The 18,817-nt window shown below is 42.5% G+C and overlaps 1 protein-coding gene and 1 pseudogene across 1 annotated transcript; one reads left to right on the top strand and one right to left on the bottom strand.

The window, feature by feature from the left end:
• The first annotated feature begins 2,037 nt into the window (after window positions 1-2,037).
• LOC131704949 (uncharacterized) lies at window positions 2,038-3,253 on the top strand (annotated as a pseudogene).
• Window positions 3,254-9,071: 5,818 nt separating this feature from the next.
• Window positions 9,072-18,105, bottom strand: LOC117433472 (keratin, type I cytoskeletal 13-like). Its single transcript, XM_059006558.1, has 8 exons — window positions 17,561-18,105; window positions 16,554-16,636; window positions 15,076-15,232; window positions 13,091-13,252; window positions 12,310-12,435; window positions 10,608-10,828; window positions 9,465-9,487; window positions 9,072-9,283 (listed from the first exon to the last, which is right to left on the bottom strand). The coding sequence occupies exons 1-8, from the start codon at window positions 18,026-18,028 to the stop codon at window positions 9,180-9,182; spliced, it is 1,344 nt and encodes a 447-aa protein (XP_058862541.1). The 5' UTR covers window positions 18,029-18,105; the 3' UTR covers window positions 9,072-9,179.
• Window positions 18,106-18,817: the final 712 nt, after the last annotated feature.

Raw genomic sequence — 18,817 nt, 5'->3', positions numbered from 1 at the left:
AAGGGAGACAAAACTGAACCAGGTAACTACAGACCAATAAGCCTGACTTCTATTATATGTAAACTTATGTAAACTTTAATAAGATCCAAAATGGAAAATTACCTATATGGTAACAGCATCCTGGGAGACAGCATGGTTTTAGAAAAGGGAGGTTGTGTCTAACTAACATGCTTGATATTTTTTGAGGATGCAACATTGACAATGCATAATTATTATTATTTATTTCTCAGCTGATGCCCTTATCCAGGGCGACTCACAATTGTTACAAGATATCACATTATTTTTACATACAATTACCCATTTATACAGTTGGGTTTTTACTGGAGCAATCTAGGTAAAGTACCTTGCTCAAGGGTACAGCAGCAGTGTCCCCCACCTGGGATTGAACCCACGACCCTCCGGTCAAGAGTCCAGAGCCCTAACCACTACTCCACACTACTGCCCAAGCACACAACATGGTTTATTTAGATTTCCAGAAAGCTTTTGACAAAGTCCTGCATAAAAGATTAATTCTCAAACAACGCAGTAGGGATTCAAGGAAATGCATGCACATGGATTAGGGAGTGGTTAACATGTAGAAAACAGAAAGTACTGATTAGAGGAGAAACCTCAAAATGGAGAGAGGTAACCAGTGGAGTACCACAGGGATCAGTATTAGGTCCTCTGCTATTCCTAATCTACATTAATGATTTAGATTATGGTATAGTAAGCAAACTTGTTAAATTTGCAGATGACACAAAAATAGGAGGAGTGCAAACACTGTTGCAGAAGCAAAGGTCATTCAAAATGATCTAGACAGCATTCAGAACTGGGCAGAAACATTGCAAATGACACTTAATAGAGAAAAGTGTAAAGTACTGCACGCAGGCAATAAAAACGTGCATTATAAATGTCATATGGGAGATACTGAAATTGAAGAAGGGATCTATGAAAAAGACCTAGGAGTTTATGTTGACTCAGAAATGTCTTCATCTAGACAATGTGGGGAAGCTATAAAAAAGGCCAACAAGATGCTTGAATATATTGTGAAAAGTGTTGAATTTAAATCAAGGGAAGTAATGTTAAAACTTTACAATGCATTAGTAAGACCTCACCTAGAATATTGTGTTCAGTTCTGGTCACCTCGTTACAAAAAGGATATTGCTGCTCTAGAAAGAGTGCAAAGAAGAGCAACCAGAATTATCCCGGGTTTAAAAGGCATGTCGTATGCAGACAGGCTAAAATAATTGAATCTATTCAGTCTTGAACAAAGAAGACTACGCAGTGATCTGATTCAAACATTCAAAATTCTAAAAGGTATTGACAATGTCGACCCAGGGGACTTTTTTGACCTGAAAAAAAGAAACAAGGACCAGGGGTCACAAATGGAGATTAGATAAAGGGGCATTCCTCCTGGTTATAAGCCCTTTTCTTTAACCACTGGACCACACAGCCTGTTTTTGTCAAGCAAAGCAGGCTTGCTGAGTGAACTAGTGATGACCGATCCTTGTTATTTGTTCTCTGCATTATCATTTTTATAACAGCATGTTTTCAATGAGATTGTGAATATTCACTCCATAATCGTTGCTAAGTTTTTACTATGTAAAACAAGTGTGTAGTGTGGTTTTTGAGCACACTGTATTTCAAAGCAGTGCTTGAAATGGGAAAAAGTGGACTTACAATGCCCAGATGAGACTATATTGACTTCAGTATTGCAAAGTACAAATCCCCAGCTGGTAGAGGAGGTCATAATTATACCCGAGTCTGAAGTGGCAGCACTGAGCACCAGCCTGGTTCAAACACTGATTAAACAGGAAAGAAACCAGCTGATTGTACATCTTTCTCTGTAATAACTGTGTGCTGCTTTGAGTGGGTGAGATTTATTATTGAAACAGACAGTGGCCACATCTCCCTTTACAAGAGATGGTCTGGGGTGTAACCCAAGCCGATGCGGTCGACCCGATCCCAACTGGGTCGTATTTCGGCTTGCAGTCCTAACATATACATACGACTCTAATACAATGATCTGTTCTCTTCCAATAGGAAAGAGGAAGAACAATGGCTTTTACAAATGCAGCAGTTCTGAATATTTCAAAGGCTGAAGCTGTGAGGAAAGAAACTGAACTGCTGATGAAACCTTACGCTAACTGGGAGGAGTACCTGATGTCCGGGCCCCTCTATACAGCCATTTTAGGAGAGCTTATGTTTATTTCTTCAGATGTAGACTTTTCTGTAAATCAAAACCCACCAAAGGATGGCTTCAAGTACATCCGCTACCCGGGTTCGTTCCGAGCCTGTCTCATGCAGGTCAGCAATTCAGGGTGGATCGCTTTCAACGAGGCCCATAAGAACATGGACCAAATCCGGCTGCACTCCCACCATGTACCAAATTATACGACAATGACAGCGAAGATACTTCTTCAAGACAATGATGAACTCATCGAGGCGTTACTCCCTAGTCAACTTCTAAACATATCAACGATAGCAGAAGAGTGCAAACGGCTTGCAGAGTCAACAGAGAAGAAATTCACTGATGTTGTTCTCCTCATCCAGGAAATCCTAGAGGCCTGCTTGAATTCAAAGCAGTGTTATGAAGAAGAAAGGAGGTATATAAGTTTGAAACTGGAGGAAGCAAAGATGAAGAAAGAGTCTAGTGAGCAAGCGACAAAACTGGAGAACAACAAGGAACTGACAGAGATCCTGGTCACAATGAGAAGCTGTGAGATTAAGAAAATAGACTTCAAGACAACCGTGAAGATGCTGGTCAAGGGCCTTAATGTAATGGGACGAGTTAAAGAGCAATGGGAGAAAATGGTACAGTTCTTCCAGATGATATCCAGTTTAATCCAAACCTGTCTCATTTATCTTGAGGAATATGTCTCTACTGCTGAGAACATTCAACAAGTAGCAGGATATTCTTCCAACGCTTTTGTAAAAGACATGATTTACAGCCAGGCTTTCCAGGTGTCTAACATTACCAGCCTGGTCCACATGATTTCAGGGACCTACATGGAGGTCTCCAGCCAGTACCTCATGGATTGAGTCAGCAGCCTTTAGGAAGCTCATGGGCTTAGATCCCAACGACCCTGTGTTTAATAGTGAACGAATGAAACTGGCAGATGCCTGTAGAGCTGCACGGGATGGGATATATAACCTCGCACTGATGAGGAAGAAGGAGTTTGAAAGGAGCATAACAATGAGAGTTGAGGAGCTCCTGGCTGTGTTGTCACCTGCTTCAGATAAAGAGCTCAAGGAAATCAAAGCCAGTGTTTAAACAGGAATGCAAGAGCTGACTGCAGAAGAGGAGGATCAGTTTTATTAAAGGTCTTTTCTGCTTCTCTGCATTAGTGAGGGCATCATACACACGCTTCACAATCTTATGAAAAGTATTTTCCATGATTAAGCCTGGTTTATATATAAATCATACTTCTTTATTGAACTAAGTCTTGTGCCCAGGGTTTGAATTCCCAATTCCAATCTAAATTCCTTTGAAGGTCTTGGAAGGAATTACAGTTGATATTTCAGAAACACCATTGTTTTGATTGTTCACCTGCTTTCTATTGAAGCCAATTGAATTGACAGTGACTTCAATTGAAGTAATTTGTTGCCATTGTGAGAAGCTCATTTTAACAGAATACTGCTAATTGCAATTTTGATCAGTCGTGTTGGAATTGATTAAAGGGAATGAGAATTGGAATTGAAAAACAGCTCTTATTGTGCCTGGACTAATGTCCTGAATTGAAAAGGGGCTTTATTTACCTGATTAATTAATTATTTAGTATCATTCTTTACTTTGATTGATTTTACACATTTACTATTAGTTGCTTGGTGATTTATGGTCTTCATCTGTCTAAGTTAAAGTATATGAGTGTGGAGTAGTGGTTAGGGCTCTGGACTCTTGACCGGAGGGTTATGGGTTCAATCCCCAGTGCGGGACACTGCTGCTGCTCCCTTGAGCAAGGTACTTTACCTAGATTGCTCCAGTAAAAACCCAACTGTATAAATGGGTAATTGTATGTAAAAATAATGTGATATCTTGTAACAACTGTAAGTCACCCTGGATAAGGGTGTCGGCTAAGAAATAAATAATAATGATGATGCTGGGCCAGGAAGGTTCGGCTCTGTAGAGTAAGTATCGCAGCGGGCTTATCTGTACCAACATCCCGTGGCACACTCCCTCACTCTCTGCTTCCTCTGACTGTACTTGCTGTATGAATTGCTTAGATTGCTCCAGTAAAAACCCAACTGTATAAATGGGTAATTGTATGTAAAAATAATGTGATATCTTGTAACAATTGTAAGTCGCCCTGGATAAGGGTGTCTGCTAAGAAATAAATAATAATAATAATATGTGCTTGTGTAATCAAGAGAATTCTTATTTCAGGACATTGTTAGATTAATGAAAAAAGTAACAATAGATGGATTCATTGATTTTACACATGTGTTATTAGTTCCTTAATGCTTTTTAATGTCTTTTTGTGTCTTGTATTATTAAAACGTAATAAAACGGATTGCAAAGTTTCCTGTGTCCTGTGTATTGAAGGCTCCTTGTGAGTTGAGCAGCCTGAATAAAGTGCCTAGCATGTTCTTGCACACCCAATACATCACTATACTGTCTAATATTCAAGACTATTCTTGTACATGAAAAAGAGAATTTTAACACATGTTCCCATCATAGCTTTCAGTGAGCTTCTTTGTAGAAACCTCATTCTTTTTACCTACACTTCAGTAACTGGATGATTCCAATAGTGCGGCAGCATTATTATATTTTTTGCCCACAGAAGCACTGGAATTGATTTTAAATACTTACTGTTACCACAGGGACCAGAGTGATCTGAAATATCCAAACTGCATGTACTTGCAAATCTGTATTCAGTCCTATCACTGTCTGAAAATCTACCCCCTCCCAGATTATCCCTGGGTCGATTCTAGGGCTCCGAGAATCTATCCAGGGGTAGTTTCTGGAATCTATCTTGGGGTAGATTCTGATGTTTTCCAATATCTACCCCTCCTCTCAGAATCTACCCCACCATTATTATGAAGGTTGAAGTAACTGAATAGAATTGACAGATTTTATCCCATTCCCTCAAAAATAGTAATAATAACAACATCACACAGCTCTCTTTAAAATGATTTATTTATTTAAAAATAAATGCAATTTATAATAACATTTTAAATATACTGTAGAATATTTACATATAGCAAAGAACATGTATTTATATGTATACATGTATTTTTCATTTAGTGAAAATGTGTATGTATTTAAAATACAGTATACTGTAAATATACTGTACAATATATTTAAATTATAGTGGGGAAAATGTATTAAATATATGTAAATATATAAAAAAACAACTGAAGACATCTAGCCATTTCCAGGACATGTTTGATAGACATGCACATATAGCTACATAGATGGAATAATGAGTAAGTCTAATGTGGGCACTGAACCCCCAAAATAATGTTAACTTGTGAAAATATTTAATCCACCCATTTACCAATTCATTAACAGAAGATGAGCAGAACATTTAAAATGTGTGTAACTGTGAAAACAATAAACAAACAAACAAATAAATATGATGAAAATCAAGTAGATTCAAAATGTGTTTTATTTTGGGAATTCCAAAACAGAATATGACATTATTTTCTCTCAGTAATTCATACAACAGGATCAATTTAGCAAAGGATTTTAATGTTTGTGTTATTGTTTGTGTAGGGCAGCAGTGTGGAGTAGTGGTTAGGGCTCTGGACTCTTGACCGGAGGGTCGTGGGTTCAATCCCAGGTGGGGGACACTGCTGTTGTACCCTTGAGCAAGGTACTTTACCTAGATTGCTCCAGTAAAAACCCAACTGTATAAATGGGTAATTGTATATAAAAGTATAATGTGATATCTTGTAAGTCGACCTGGATAAGGGCGTCTGCTAAGAAATAAATAATAATAATAATAATAAAATTGTGTAATAATATTTCCTTCTGATAGGTGGAACACTGAAATCTCTGTATTGGAGCTGTCCAGTTTATTTACAGGTATTCGCTGCCAAAAAATTCCTTCCATCACCAACATAGATTTACACTGCAGTTCATACATCATCATCTCTACAACCGTCCTAATAAAGTCTGTGCTGTACCATATGTGCCCTGCATTGGCCTCACAAAGTCAATTTGAAATTAAGAAAGTTACCTTTTATTCAAAACTGAAACTAACATTGCTTTTCCAAAAACTGTTACCAACTGAAGCATGCTACAGAGGACTGCTGCACCTGATCTTCTTCCTTATCCATCACCCCTTTGTGTGTCCATGGTAACCAGAGAAGTACAAATGTATTTAAAGGGTGTTCAGTTTGACATGCTGTTATTTGCTGTAAATATAACCTTTTTGGAAAATCTCATGAGTTCTGGGATGTGTGGTCCAGTGGTTAAAGAAAAGGGCTTGTAACCAGGAGGTCCCCGGTTCAAATCCCACCTCAGCCACTGACTCACTGTGTGACCCTGAGCAAGTCACTTCACCTCCTTGTGCTCCGTCTTTCGGGTGAGACGTAATTGTAAGTGACTCTGCAGCTGATGCATAGTTCACACACCCTAGTCTCTGTTAGTCGCCTTGGATAAAGGCGTCTGCTAAATAAACTAATAATAATAATAATGTGTCCTTTCAAATGGCCAGTGCAGTCTACACACACAGTGGAACCCAATAGTGTCTATAACACTTTCACCAAGCTGCTTAAATCAAGATTATATTGAGTTTTGCACATTATTATTTAGTAGACACCCTTATCCAGGGCGACTTCCAATTGTTACAAAATATCACATTGTAAAGTATCATATTTCAGAGTATCACATGTGGGGCGTTACTGGAAAATGTCATTTTAAGTGTCTCAGTGTTGTGTCTTAGGAGTGCTATTAAATCGCAGGACACTGAAGGACGCGTATTAAACGGTAAAGGACAGGTTTTCTTGTCCTCCATACGCTTCTAATGATACAATCCAGTCCTTCACAGTTTAATATTAGCCTTTAAGAAATACTATAGTTAAAGTCTCCCTCTAGTGGTCTGTGAAATCCATTACAAATAAAAACCAACACCACTAACACGTATTCAGGGCTTCTGTTTTTCGGGTTTTATTAATTGTATTTTTCGGTGGTTATTTTTTTTAACTATTTTCGAGTTTTATGTAAATCTGTTTTCGGGGCTTTCGTTTTTTATATACTGTATGAAATTAGTGTTTTCGGTTACTTTCCAAAATGCTTGAGCGTTTTTTTCTATCAAAATATGTCTAGTAGTAACTGGACAGTCCTGGCACTCTTAAGCTGTCCCTTCTTTCCTTGCTGTCTTCCACAGTGAAATCCCTCTGGTCACGGCACATTCTTCTGGGGTTTTTGTGTGGAGGCATTTTTGTACATTTCGCTCAATTCTGTTTTAAATCCTCCGTGTCTTAATTGTAATACAGCTTGAAATCCCGCTAACAAGCCTCAATGCTGCCATTTAGTGGAACATTATAGTTAAGCCAGGGATATTTTGAAACCATTGGGAAGGCCCTTAAAGCGGTTTCAAATTCAGTTTGTTACCAAAACAGAGCAGGTTTGAGTGGCTTATTGCCTTCTATTCAGGGGATTGATGGGGATTTTAGAAGCAAATAAATAGGGCTTTTTTAATGGTCATTTATTTTTTTAACATTTGCCTGTCAACATTTTGTTATCTCTCTCTATAGCAAATCATTTATTTTATTTAAGCTGGAGTCTGAAAGGGGGTTAAACACATGAAGGCATTTTTACTTTCGCCCTGTTCAGCTTCACCGTCCTTGAGTTTTTGCAGATGTTGAAGATGGTACTTTACCCACAGGACTCTTTGGTTAATTAAACAAGGGCTGCTTAAAATGAATATCTAATTGCTGCATGCTTTCCCATGACTTAATTAATAGTCCCGGGACCCTGGGGAGCGATGGGGCTTGGTTCTCTGAAGGCTGGCATTGAGCTGTGCAGGACGGTGTGAAGCGGGTTCGAATCCACACACACACGCAGCCCTCCTCCCCTTTCAGGTGCTGTGTGATTTATTGCAGGGTTATGAAGACCCTCTGTATGTGCCTGCAGTGGCTGTGAAGCTCAAACTGCTCTCTGATTGTAGCTGGACTAACCAGCTCTACTTTCTGGTACAAACAAGGTGAGAAACAGAGAAGAGGGAGGCAAACAGACTGCAAGGGATTGTACTGTAGGGAGACTGTGCACTGTGTGGCTGGGCAGGGCTGCTTTTAATTGACTCATTTACCAGAACAGTATGTTCCTACAGTATGTGTCAAGGGGCTCCCCTCTTAAAGAATGGCATCCAGCTGTTGAATGGGTGATTGCTGAGGTCACTGGTTCATATGCTCAGCCTCTTCACTTATTAATATTATTTATTTCTTAGCAGAGTTTTGAGTGCTCTTCAACAGGTATTCTGTAAAACTGTGCTCTTAAGCCTCAACGCTTCCGATATATGATACTAATAGAACTTTAATTAAAAATAAATAAGGAAGAAACCGTGTCAGTTTGGTGTTTTTAAATGATTAAAATATTCTTATTATTTCTTGAATAGCAGAATATTGCGATTATTACCAGTGTATTATTTAATCTGTTCTGATGCACTATTATGTTTTTGTGGGAGGTGGGGTTTCATTAAAATTATAATTCCATAAAATAAAATAAAATCTGGACACTTTATCACTCTTCCTTAAACGTGCTTTACTTGCTCTTATCTGCCCCCTATTTTACTGCATTTAATCCTGTACTTTAGAGTACTGTAATCTGTCACAAGTGTTATTGAATTTGTAGTATTTTGTATTTAATTATATCCTGATGTAACTATCACTGACACTGTTATCTGCTCCGTTATTGAATCGTATTTTGTCATACTTGTACTTGCTAGAACCAGTCATTGTATTTATCTTGCTCTTAATTGTATTGTACTGTGATTCTTGAAATGTATTTGCTTACGATTGTAAGTCGCCCTGGATAAGGGCGTCTGCTAAGAAATTAATAATAATAATAATAATAATAATAATAATAATAATAATAATAATAATAATAATAATAATAATAATAATAAACCACACATCTGACACTGTTTGCAACACCCACATATACTTTATTGATGAACCCCGAAACACCCCTGTATCTGTGTACCGGAGACTGGAGCTGCTTCCTGTCTATCTGGTTTCAAATCTTCTTTTGTTTAGAATTTCTTCACCTGCTGGCTGGATGAGGAGGAGGAACTCACAACTTTCCCATCAACCAGCTCCTGCACGACCGTCACCACCTTCCTGGTGGAGCCTCCCCCTGAAACCACAGCAACTTCAATTGGTCATTGCTCTTTGCTGAAGAGCAGTGTGAGATGTATTGAAAGATATGACCTGCCACCCAGTCCTGTCTCAACTGCGGCTTTTACAAAACGTGCTGGAGTTGAACCTGGGCCTTCAGTGAAAGGCACACACAAACACACAACAAAATCAAAGCTTACCGGTTGATGTCTTGGTGCTTTGCCTAAAGAAATAACAAGAGGTCATTAATTTGTAGAATATTCTTCCAGACACAACGGTAAAGCATGGTCTAACAATGCCAGATTCAGGCACAGGTCTCAAGCACTGACAGGCACAACAGGCTAATTCCTTATCCCACTCGGGGTCCGGGTATATTCACTACACTCGCGTTTGCATTTTGAAACAAAAATTAGTAAGCAGAAATCGAGATTCTGTTTTTGAGGAGTAAAATAAATAAATAAATAAAGAGAATCCAGTTGTTTAAGCAATCTCCTATTTTAAAAGGATTTCTGTTGCTTTCTGTAATAAAATATTAAAAACTGTTTTTTTTAAATGTCTGTCTTTCTACTTCTCTATAAGACAATGTTGTATTTTTGCCCCAGACATAGAAAAAGCTTAGTACTATTTAAACGCACCTAATCCCCTAACCCCTTAACCCAGTGCTGCCCAAACACGGTCCTGGGGAGCCCCTATCCAGTAAGTTTATAGGTCACCCTAAATCGCTAATTTCTAAAAACTGGGAACACCTGGAAGTTATTGATAAATTCAGCCAATAACTTGTTCAATTAAGGGAACTCTGGTCACTGGGCCAGTTTACATGCTGGGAAAATGTCATGACTTGTTTACTGTCATGACTTATTTAAGGTGGTACGGTCTGGATTACAATTAGTTTTGGTTTATGTTTAGTTTATGTTTGAATACAAATGTAATACATTATACAAAAAGCAAATACAACATGAAGTTTCAAAGCAAGAATTGTTAAATTAAACAAACCAAAATTATCTAAATTATCAAAATTATCAGCCGTACCACCTTAAATAAGTCATGATAGTAGACAGATAAGTCATGACATTTTCCCAGCATGTAATCCAGGCCATTGAGAACTGAAAAGGGTAGTTCATTGTTTGTACCAAATGATCTCTAAATTACTTAAATTTAATAAATCGCCTGCTTAATTGATCACAATGAAATAGTTCCAGGTGTTAAGAAATTGATGATTACAGGTTACTTATAAAACCTGCTGGATAGGGGCTCTGCAGGACCGGGTTTGGGCAGCACTGCTCTAACCCATCTGGCGAATATCCTACAGAAATCTCAAGGTATGGGTAGATGTTCCTTCTCACCCGCCCTCCTCTCCGTCCAGCAGCCTCCTGTACTCGGCAATCTCCAGCTCCAGACGGGTCTTGATATCCAGGAGGAGGCGGTACTGCTCTGCGTTGCTCTCCATGTCGGCCCTCATCTGTGCCAGCTGGCTCTCCAGCCTGGTCACCACGGCCTGCAGGTGGATGAGCTGCTCGGCATAGCGAGCTTCAGTCTCCTGGAGGCTGCCTTCCAGGGACATTTTCTACAAGGGGGCAGTGAAAAGGACAGGAAGTCAGCTATTAGAAACTTCTGATTGGGGTGACGGACACTCTCAATCATCTAAATGTGTTTGGTAGCTTGGTGACCAGCAGGTTTGTGTTGGTGTTTGTGCAGGGTTGCTGTGCAGGTTTGTGTTGGTGTTCATGCAGGGTTGCTGTGCAGGTTTGTGTTGGTGTTCGTGCAGGGTTGCTGTGCAGGTTTGTGTTGGTGTTCATGCAGGGTTGCTGTGCAGGTTTGTGTTGGTGTTCGTGCAGGGTTGCTGTGCAGGTTTGTGTTGGTGTTTGTGCAGGGTTGCTGTGCAGGTTTGTGTTGGTGTTCATGCAGGGTTGCTGTGCAGGTTTGTGTTGGTGTTTGTGCAGGGTTGCTGTGCAGGTTTGTGTTGGTGTTCATGCAGGTTTGTGTTGGTGCTCATGCAGGTTTGTGTTGGTGTTCATGCAGGGTTGCTGTGCAGGTTTGTGTTGGTGTTCGTGCAGGGTTGCTGTGCAGGTTTGTGTTGGTGTTCATGCAGGGTTGCTGTGCAGGTTTGTGTTGGTGTTCATGCAGGGTTGCTGTGCAGGTTTGTGTTGGTGTTTGTGCAGGGTTGCTGTGCAGGTTTGTGTTGGTGTTCATGCAGGGTTGCTGTGCAGGTTTGTGTTGGTGTTCATGCAGGGTTGCTGTGCAGGTTTGTGTTGGTGTTCGTGCAGGGTTGCTGTGCAGGTTTGTGTTGGTGTTTGTGCAGGGTTGCTGTGCAGGTTTGTGTTGGTGTTCATGCAGGGTTGCTGTGCAGGTTTGTGTTGGTGTTTGTGCAGGGTTGCTGTGCAGGTTTGTGTTGGTGTTCATGCAGGGTTGCTGTGCAGGTTTGTGTTGGTGTTCATGCAGGGTTGCTGTGCAGGTTTGTGTTGGTGTTCGTGCAGGGTTGCTGTGCAGGTTTGTGTTGGTGTTTGTGCAGGGTTGCTGTGCAGGTTTGTGTTGGTGTTCGTGCAGGGTTGCTGTGCAGGTTTGTGTTGGTGCTCATGCAGGGTTGCTGTGCAGGTTTGTGTTGGTGTTCGTGCAGGGTTGCTGTGCAGGTTTGTGTTGGTGCTCATGCAGGGTTGCTGTGCAGGTTTGTGTTGGTGTTCATGCAGGGTTGCTGTGCAGGTTTGTGTTGGTGTTCGTGCAGGGTTGCTGTGCAGGTTTGTGTTGGTGTTTGTGCAGGGTTGCTGTGCAGGTTTGTGTTGGTGCTCATGCAGGTTTGTGTTGGTGTTCATGCAGGGTTGCTGTGCAGGTTTGTGTTGGTGTTTGTGCAGGGTTGCTGTGCAGGTTTGTGTTGGTGCTCATGCAGGTTTGTGTTGGTGTTCATGCAGGGTTGCTGTGCAGGTTTGTGTTGGTGTTTGTGCAGGGTTGCTGTGCAGGTTTGTGTTGGTGTTCATGCAGGGTTGCTGTGCAGGTTTGTGTTGGTGCTCATGCAGGGTTGCTGTGCAGGTTTGTGTTGGTGCTGTACCTCACCGTGGTTTGGAGGGCCTGCAGCTCCAACTCCAGGTTCTGCAGGATGTGTCTTTGCTCTTTCATCTCGTTCTTGCTGGTCTGCAGAGTTTCCGTGTTCTCAGTCACCTGTTTCTGAACAACTTCAGCCTGCGGGGAAATAAAGATTATCAGCGTTGTCCAGGTGACAAAAACAAACTGCACTTGCATAGTGATTTTACTATAGTGTAGATAATACAGTATAGTCACCCAGAGTTACAAAGTCATGACCTTCTTAAACATGAATGAAATGTTAAACTTAAACAGCCATCTTTTCTTAGGGCTGGAATTTCAGTGGTATGTCGCATCGTGTCTGTATACAGAGTTGCATTAAAAAAGAACGCAGCAGAACCATTAACAGACTACTGCCAGCAACAGCAACACAATCAATTCACCTCGTTCTGCGTGACGTCGGCTCCCCTGATTGGCTGCGCTGTGCCCTGCTCACCTCGTTCTGCGTGATGTCGGCTCCCCTGATTGGCTGCGCTGTGCCCTGCTCACCTCGTTCTGCGTGACGTCGTCTCCCCTGATTGGCTGTGCTGTGCCCTGCTCACCTTGTTCTGCGTGACGTCGGCTCCCCTGATTGGCTGCGCTGTGCCCTGCTCACCTCGTTCTGTGTGACGTCGTCTCCCCTGATTGGCTGCGCTGTGCCCTGCTCACCTCGTTCTGCGTGACGTCGGCTCCCCTGATTGGCTGTGCTGTGCCCTGCTCACCTCGTTCTGTGTGACATCGTCTCCCCTGATTGGCTGCGCTGTGCCCTGCTCACCTTGTTCTGGTACCAGGCCTCAGCCTCCTTGCGGCTCTTGTTGGTGATGGCCTCGTACTGCTCTCTGATGTCTGCGATGATTTTGGACAGATCCACTCCTGGGGCGGAATCGACCTCCACTTGAACCTGCCCACTCAGCTGAGAGCGGAAGGACATCATTTCCTACAACAAGGGGAGGCACAAAGCTGGGTTAAATGGAGCAAAAAATGCCATCAGATTTTTTTTTTTTTTATTAGACTGTTTTTAATTGTTCTATTTTTACAAACTGGTTTGTTATCTTAGTTTCCTCTAATTTGACCATTAAAACCACATTTTGTATCTCTTTTTTTAATTTCTGTTTTATCAAAGTTTAATTTAATGCTGTAATTGTTATTTTTTTGTGCGTTTGAAGTACAAAAGTACCTTGCTCAAGAGTACAGCAGCAGTGTCCCCCCACCTGGGACTGAACGCACGACCCTCCGGTCAAGAGTCCAGAACCCTAACCACTACTCCACACTGCTGCCCGATTTACAATTTTTCTAGAACACAATTCTCATTTTAAGAAGAGCTTTGTTGTACAAACCTGTCCTAAACATTCTGTTTGACCTGCTTGTTGCTTGTAATACTATTTCGATGAAGAAGACAGCTATAAAAATGGCTTAATATGGCGCGGTACTCTGCAGTAAAACTGAAGTCAATGCGATATTCAGTTTAGTTAACCTGTCCTGAATCTCCTGCACACTAGAGGGTGTTATCTGACTAGAAACTGTTTTGTCACAAATTACTGCTGACATACTGTCTTGACAGGTAGTGATTTTATATAATTGTTAATCTATCACATCTTTAAATCAATTAGCACTATTACTTTGCTTGGCAGTGAAGAAGATGTGATATAATCCTGGTGCCCTGGCTAAACCCCAACAGCATACAGGTCAGAGCCCACCATGTATTTCACTGGGGAGTATCCTCATCAGATGAGCAGACTCGGGGGACCCCCTGACTCTCACCTCCTCGTGGTTCTGAATACCCTGAGCAGACTCGGGGACCCCCTGACTCTCACCTCCTCGTGGTTCTGAATACCCTGAGCACTCCAGGGACCCCCTGACTCTCCCCTCCTCGTGGTTCTGAATACCCTGAGCAGACTCGGGGACCCCCTGACTCTCCCCTCCTCGTGGTTCTGAATACCCTTAGCACTCGGGGGACCCCCTGACTCTCACCTCCTTGTGGTTCTGAATACCCTGAGCACTCCAGGGACCCCCTGACTCTCCCCTCCTCGTGGTTCTGAATACCCTGAGCAGACTCGGGGACCCCCTGACTCTCCCCTCCTCGTGGTTCTGAATACCCTTAGCACTCGGGGGACCCCCTGACTCTCCCCTTCTTGTGGTTCTGAATACTCATAGCACTCGGGGGACCCCCTGACTCTCACCTCTTCGTGGTTCTAAATACCCTGAGCAGACTCAGGGACCCCCTGACTCTCACCTCCTCGTGGTTCTGAATACCCTGAGCACTCGGGGGACCCCCTGACTCTCACCTCCTTGTGGTTCTGAATACCCTGAGCAGACTCGGTGACCCCCTGACTCTCCCCTCCTTGTGGTTCTGAATACCCTTAGCACTCGGGGGACCCCCTGACTCTCACCTCCTCGTGGTTCTAAATACCCTGAGCAGACTCGGGGACCCCCTGACTCTCCCCTCCTCGTGGTTCTGAATTCCCTGAGCAGACTCGGGGACCCCCTGACTCTCACCTCCTCGTGGTTCTGAATACCCTTAGCACTCGGGGGACCCCCTGACTCTCACCTCCTCGTGGTTCTAAATACCCTGAGCAGACTCGGGGACCCCCTGACTCTCCCCTCCTCGTGGTTCTGAATTCCCTGAGCAGACTCGGGGACCCCCTGACTCTCACCTCCTCGTGGTTCTAAATACCCTGAGCAGACTCGGGGACCCCCTGACTCTCCCCTCCTCGTGGTTCTGAATTCCCTGAGCAGACTCGGGGACCCCCTGACTCTCACCTCCTCGTGGTTCTTCTTGAGGTAGAGCAGCTCCTCCTTCACACTCTCGATCTGCATCTCCAGGTCAGACCTGGTCAGAGTCAGCTCACTCAAAAGCTTCTTCAGCCCGGCGATGTCATACTCCACAGACTGCCTCATTGTCAGCTCGTTCTCATACCTGCAAGTTTAAACATGTATTCATAGTGACGTGCACACTGGAAGTGTCTCTAATCACTGTGTAGTTACATAGCCATTAATTAGTAAATGCACATGTACTTACACATAATTACAATGTTATTATGCGTAGTTACAATGTACTTAATGTTTGTACGCTATAACCCTAATCCTAACCCTAACCCCATCCCTATCCCTAACCTGAACCCTTTTCTGATACAATTGTGTTGTTACATAAATCAGGCAAAAAGATTTACACTATGTACATTCTGACTATGCATAGTGTGGAGTGGTGGTTAGGGCTCTGGACTCTTGACCGGAGGGTCGTGGGTTCAGTCCCAGGTGGGGGACACTGCTGCTGTACTCTTGAGCAAGGTACTTTACCTAGATTGCTCCAGTAAAAAACCCAACTGTATAAAAGGGTAATTGTATGTAAAAATAATGTGATATCTTGTAATAATTGTAAGTTGCCCTGGATAATCAAATAAACTACAAAATGATATCGCAAAAGTCTACCGGAAGCCATAATAGTACTGAACTATTTCATATTGGATTTCAATGTCACATTTTTTGTCATTTCTTCCATTAAGTATATGGAAAACCACAAAGCGGTGTGTAATTCAATATGTTAACGTAACATTATTCAGCAGGTTTCGTTCGACTTTATGAAGCAAAATGAGTTCATTCTATAGGGGGATGCAAAACCATTGGCCAGAGCTGTACATGTGTATTTGCTATGTAACTACTTTGTGAATACACAGTAATTGGACACACTTTAATACAAAGAGTTCACTGGTCCACATAACAATTTAAAAAACTGTACTGGTCTGAGGGGCATTTGTTGCCTGATTTACTAAACTCACTCACTTAATATCTTGGTATTTATTATACAGGACAAGCAATCACAGCCACATGCATACAGCACACATTTGGTGTAGTTTGCCAACTCAGCCAAGCAACCGTTTTATGGTGGGGTCTTGTGCTGCGGGTCAATAAAACAAATAAGGAGGGAGGCATCTAAGACTCACCAAAAGACAATAATAATAATGATAATCAGCTCATATCCATAATCACAGTTGGTGCAATGAGAAGGGGGGAGAAACGGAGGTGAATAAGAGAGAATGTTGATGCAGTGTAGTCCAAAGGGCAGTATTTATACAGTGTACAGCTGCCCACTCTTCAAAGCCATGTCAGAAGGGGAGTGGAACCTCAAAATGTTTCATCTAGGAGTGATAAAGCATCTGGGGGAGGAGGGAGGAGGGGGGGGGTTACATGAAAAGGTTGCTGTATGCTAGCGAGCTTTTAATGACTTTCGAAATACTCACTTGACTCTGAAGTCCTCTGCAGCCAGCTTGGCATTGTCAATCTGAAGAACAATCGAGGAATTGACAGCAGAGGCAGCCAAGATCTGTACGGAAATGCAAAATATTCGTAAATATTATTAACATTTGCATTACTGCTGAAAACACATACCTGCGTGATCTTAAAAAAATCTAGACTTGTATCCGGGCTCAGTTCTATGTTGTGTTATTAGCACAGCTCCCTGGGGCATTTCATTATGTGAATGTTGTAGTATTGTATTGTTGCACCACTATGTAGTTCTTGCAGATTATAATCGCATCTGATGCCCTGTGCAATCTATCTTTCCACAACCGTCAAGATTATATTATTGTGCTAGGTAGAGTAGCGGATAGTCTTATCTCACTAATCAAAGATGTTCACATGGTGTGGGATAATATAATATAACTGTAGGTCCTGAATTAACTAGTTGCCATAGGGACAGAACAGTTTTGTGTCTTCTTATTCAAAAAACAATTCTGACATTCCGAATTTTAAATATAGAACTACAGTTGGTTGAAGGTATGACTATTATATATTTCTTAGCAGACGGCCTTATTCAGGGCTGCTTACAATTGTTACAAGATATCACATTATTTTTACATACAATTACCCATTTATACAGTTGGGTTTGTACTGGAGCAATCTAGGTAAAGTACCTTGCTCAAGGGTACAGCAGCAGTGTCCCCCACCTGGGATTGAACCCACAACCCTTCGGTCAAGAGTCCAGAGCCCTAACCACTACTCCACACTGCTACCCCATGACTGATGGAGATGTGCAACCAGTTACTGAAACTCAACGGTCTTACAAGGAAAATTCATGTGAATGATTTCATGGTAATAATTGACTTAATAATACGGATTACCTGTGTCAACATAGGATGGCATGGTTTAAAGATGAGATATCTAGGTGGTAAGAGCAGGGGACTTGTTAGTGGAGGTGACCCCCAAGATGAGCTTTACCACCCCCATGCAAAGGTAGCACCATCCCTACCTGGGTGCGGAGGTCCTCGATGGTGGCGTGGTAGGCGCTCGTGTCGTGGGAGATGACGGTGCGGCTATCGCACCACCCGTGGATCTGCTGTTCCAGCTTGGCGTTGGCGCTCTGCAGGGTGCGCACCTTATCCAGGTACACAGCCAGGCGGTCATTGAGGTTATGCATGGTCTCCTTGCCGTTGTTGCTGAAGGCTGAGGAGCTGCTGCTCTCCAGGTTGAGGGCCCCGAAGCTTCCCCCAGCAGCGCCACCATAGCCCCCAGCAGAGGCACCGAAACCCCCACCGACGGCGGAGGAGATGCGGGTGCTCCTGCCTCCAGCTCCTCCATATACACTCTGGGCTCTCAGGTCCATTCCGCCCGCCCCGCTGCGGGAGGAGAATGAAGACGAGCCGAAACCCATGGGACCAGAAGACATTCTGCCGCCGCTGTGACCTGCGAAGCTGCTGCGACTGGAGAAGGAGGTCATGGTATCGGGTGAGCTGAGGAAGAAGCAGGAACGTGTGCTCTGGAGCTGAAGGACTCAGATGAGGATGCACTCTGCTGTCCCTCTACCCCCAGACATATACTCAGCCTAGTGGGAGTGGCTGTTTGGACATTGCTTCCTGATTGGCTGATATTTCATTTTGTAAAAGGAATGCGCCGGCAGATATTTCCACTGACCTCTGCATGGACTTGTATAGATTCTGTCTCAAGAATGTAGTGTTATATATTCTGCCAGCAATAAAATCATTATTTTTTTAAAACTTAGTTTAGGGTGATAAATTACTGAGCATTTACTGCTGTCCAAAGTGGACTAGTAAAATGTTAAAGAACATTTTCTTACTGAAGGATTATGTTCATAAAGGAGCATACTTTATTTAAATGTATTTTCTAATCGCTTTTAGAAGTGTGGAGTAGTGGTTAGGGCTCTGGACTCTTGACCGGAGGGTCGTGGGTTCAATCCCCGGTTGGGGACACTGCTGCTGTACCCTTGAGCAAAGTACTTTACTTAGATTGCTCCAGTAAAAATCCAACTGTATAAATGGGTAATTGTATGTAAAAATAATGTGATATCTTGTAACAATTGTAAGTCGTCCTGGATAAGGGTGTCTGCTAAGAAATAAATAATAATAATAGCAGTTATACAAAAACATAATCAAAGCGCGGTTGCAGATTGGAGCCCCAGTTTGATACTGGAACGAGATAAGTTTGAGTTTGCAGACTGGTTTCACGGTGCAGTTGGGAATGTGGTATTGTTGAGCCTGCCACAGTATGA

Source organism: Acipenser ruthenus, chromosome 33 (genome assembly GCF_902713425.1).
Source record: "Acipenser ruthenus chromosome 33, fAciRut3.2 maternal haplotype, whole genome shotgun sequence".
Lineage (NCBI taxonomy): Eukaryota > Metazoa > Chordata > Actinopteri > Acipenseriformes > Acipenseridae > Acipenser > Acipenser ruthenus.
The sequence above is the reverse complement of the archived record's forward strand: the minus strand, read 5'-3'. Positions and strand labels throughout refer to the sequence as shown.

Excerpts from the sequence above, each read along its gene's own strand:
- LOC117433472 (XM_059006558.1), bottom strand. The coding sequence starts at position 18,028 with ATGACCTCCTTCTCCAGTCGCAGCAGCTTCGCAGGTCACAGCGGCGGC. Across the intron at positions 16,637-17,560 it reads TCGAGGACCTCCGCACCCAG|ATCTTGGCTGCCTCTGCTGT; the intron begins GTAGGGATGGTG and ends ATTTCCGTACAG. Across the intron at positions 9,488-10,607 it reads CTGGACGGAGAGGAGGGCGG|GCAAAGCACCAAGACATCAA; the intron begins GTGAGAAGGAAC and ends TTATTTCTTTAG.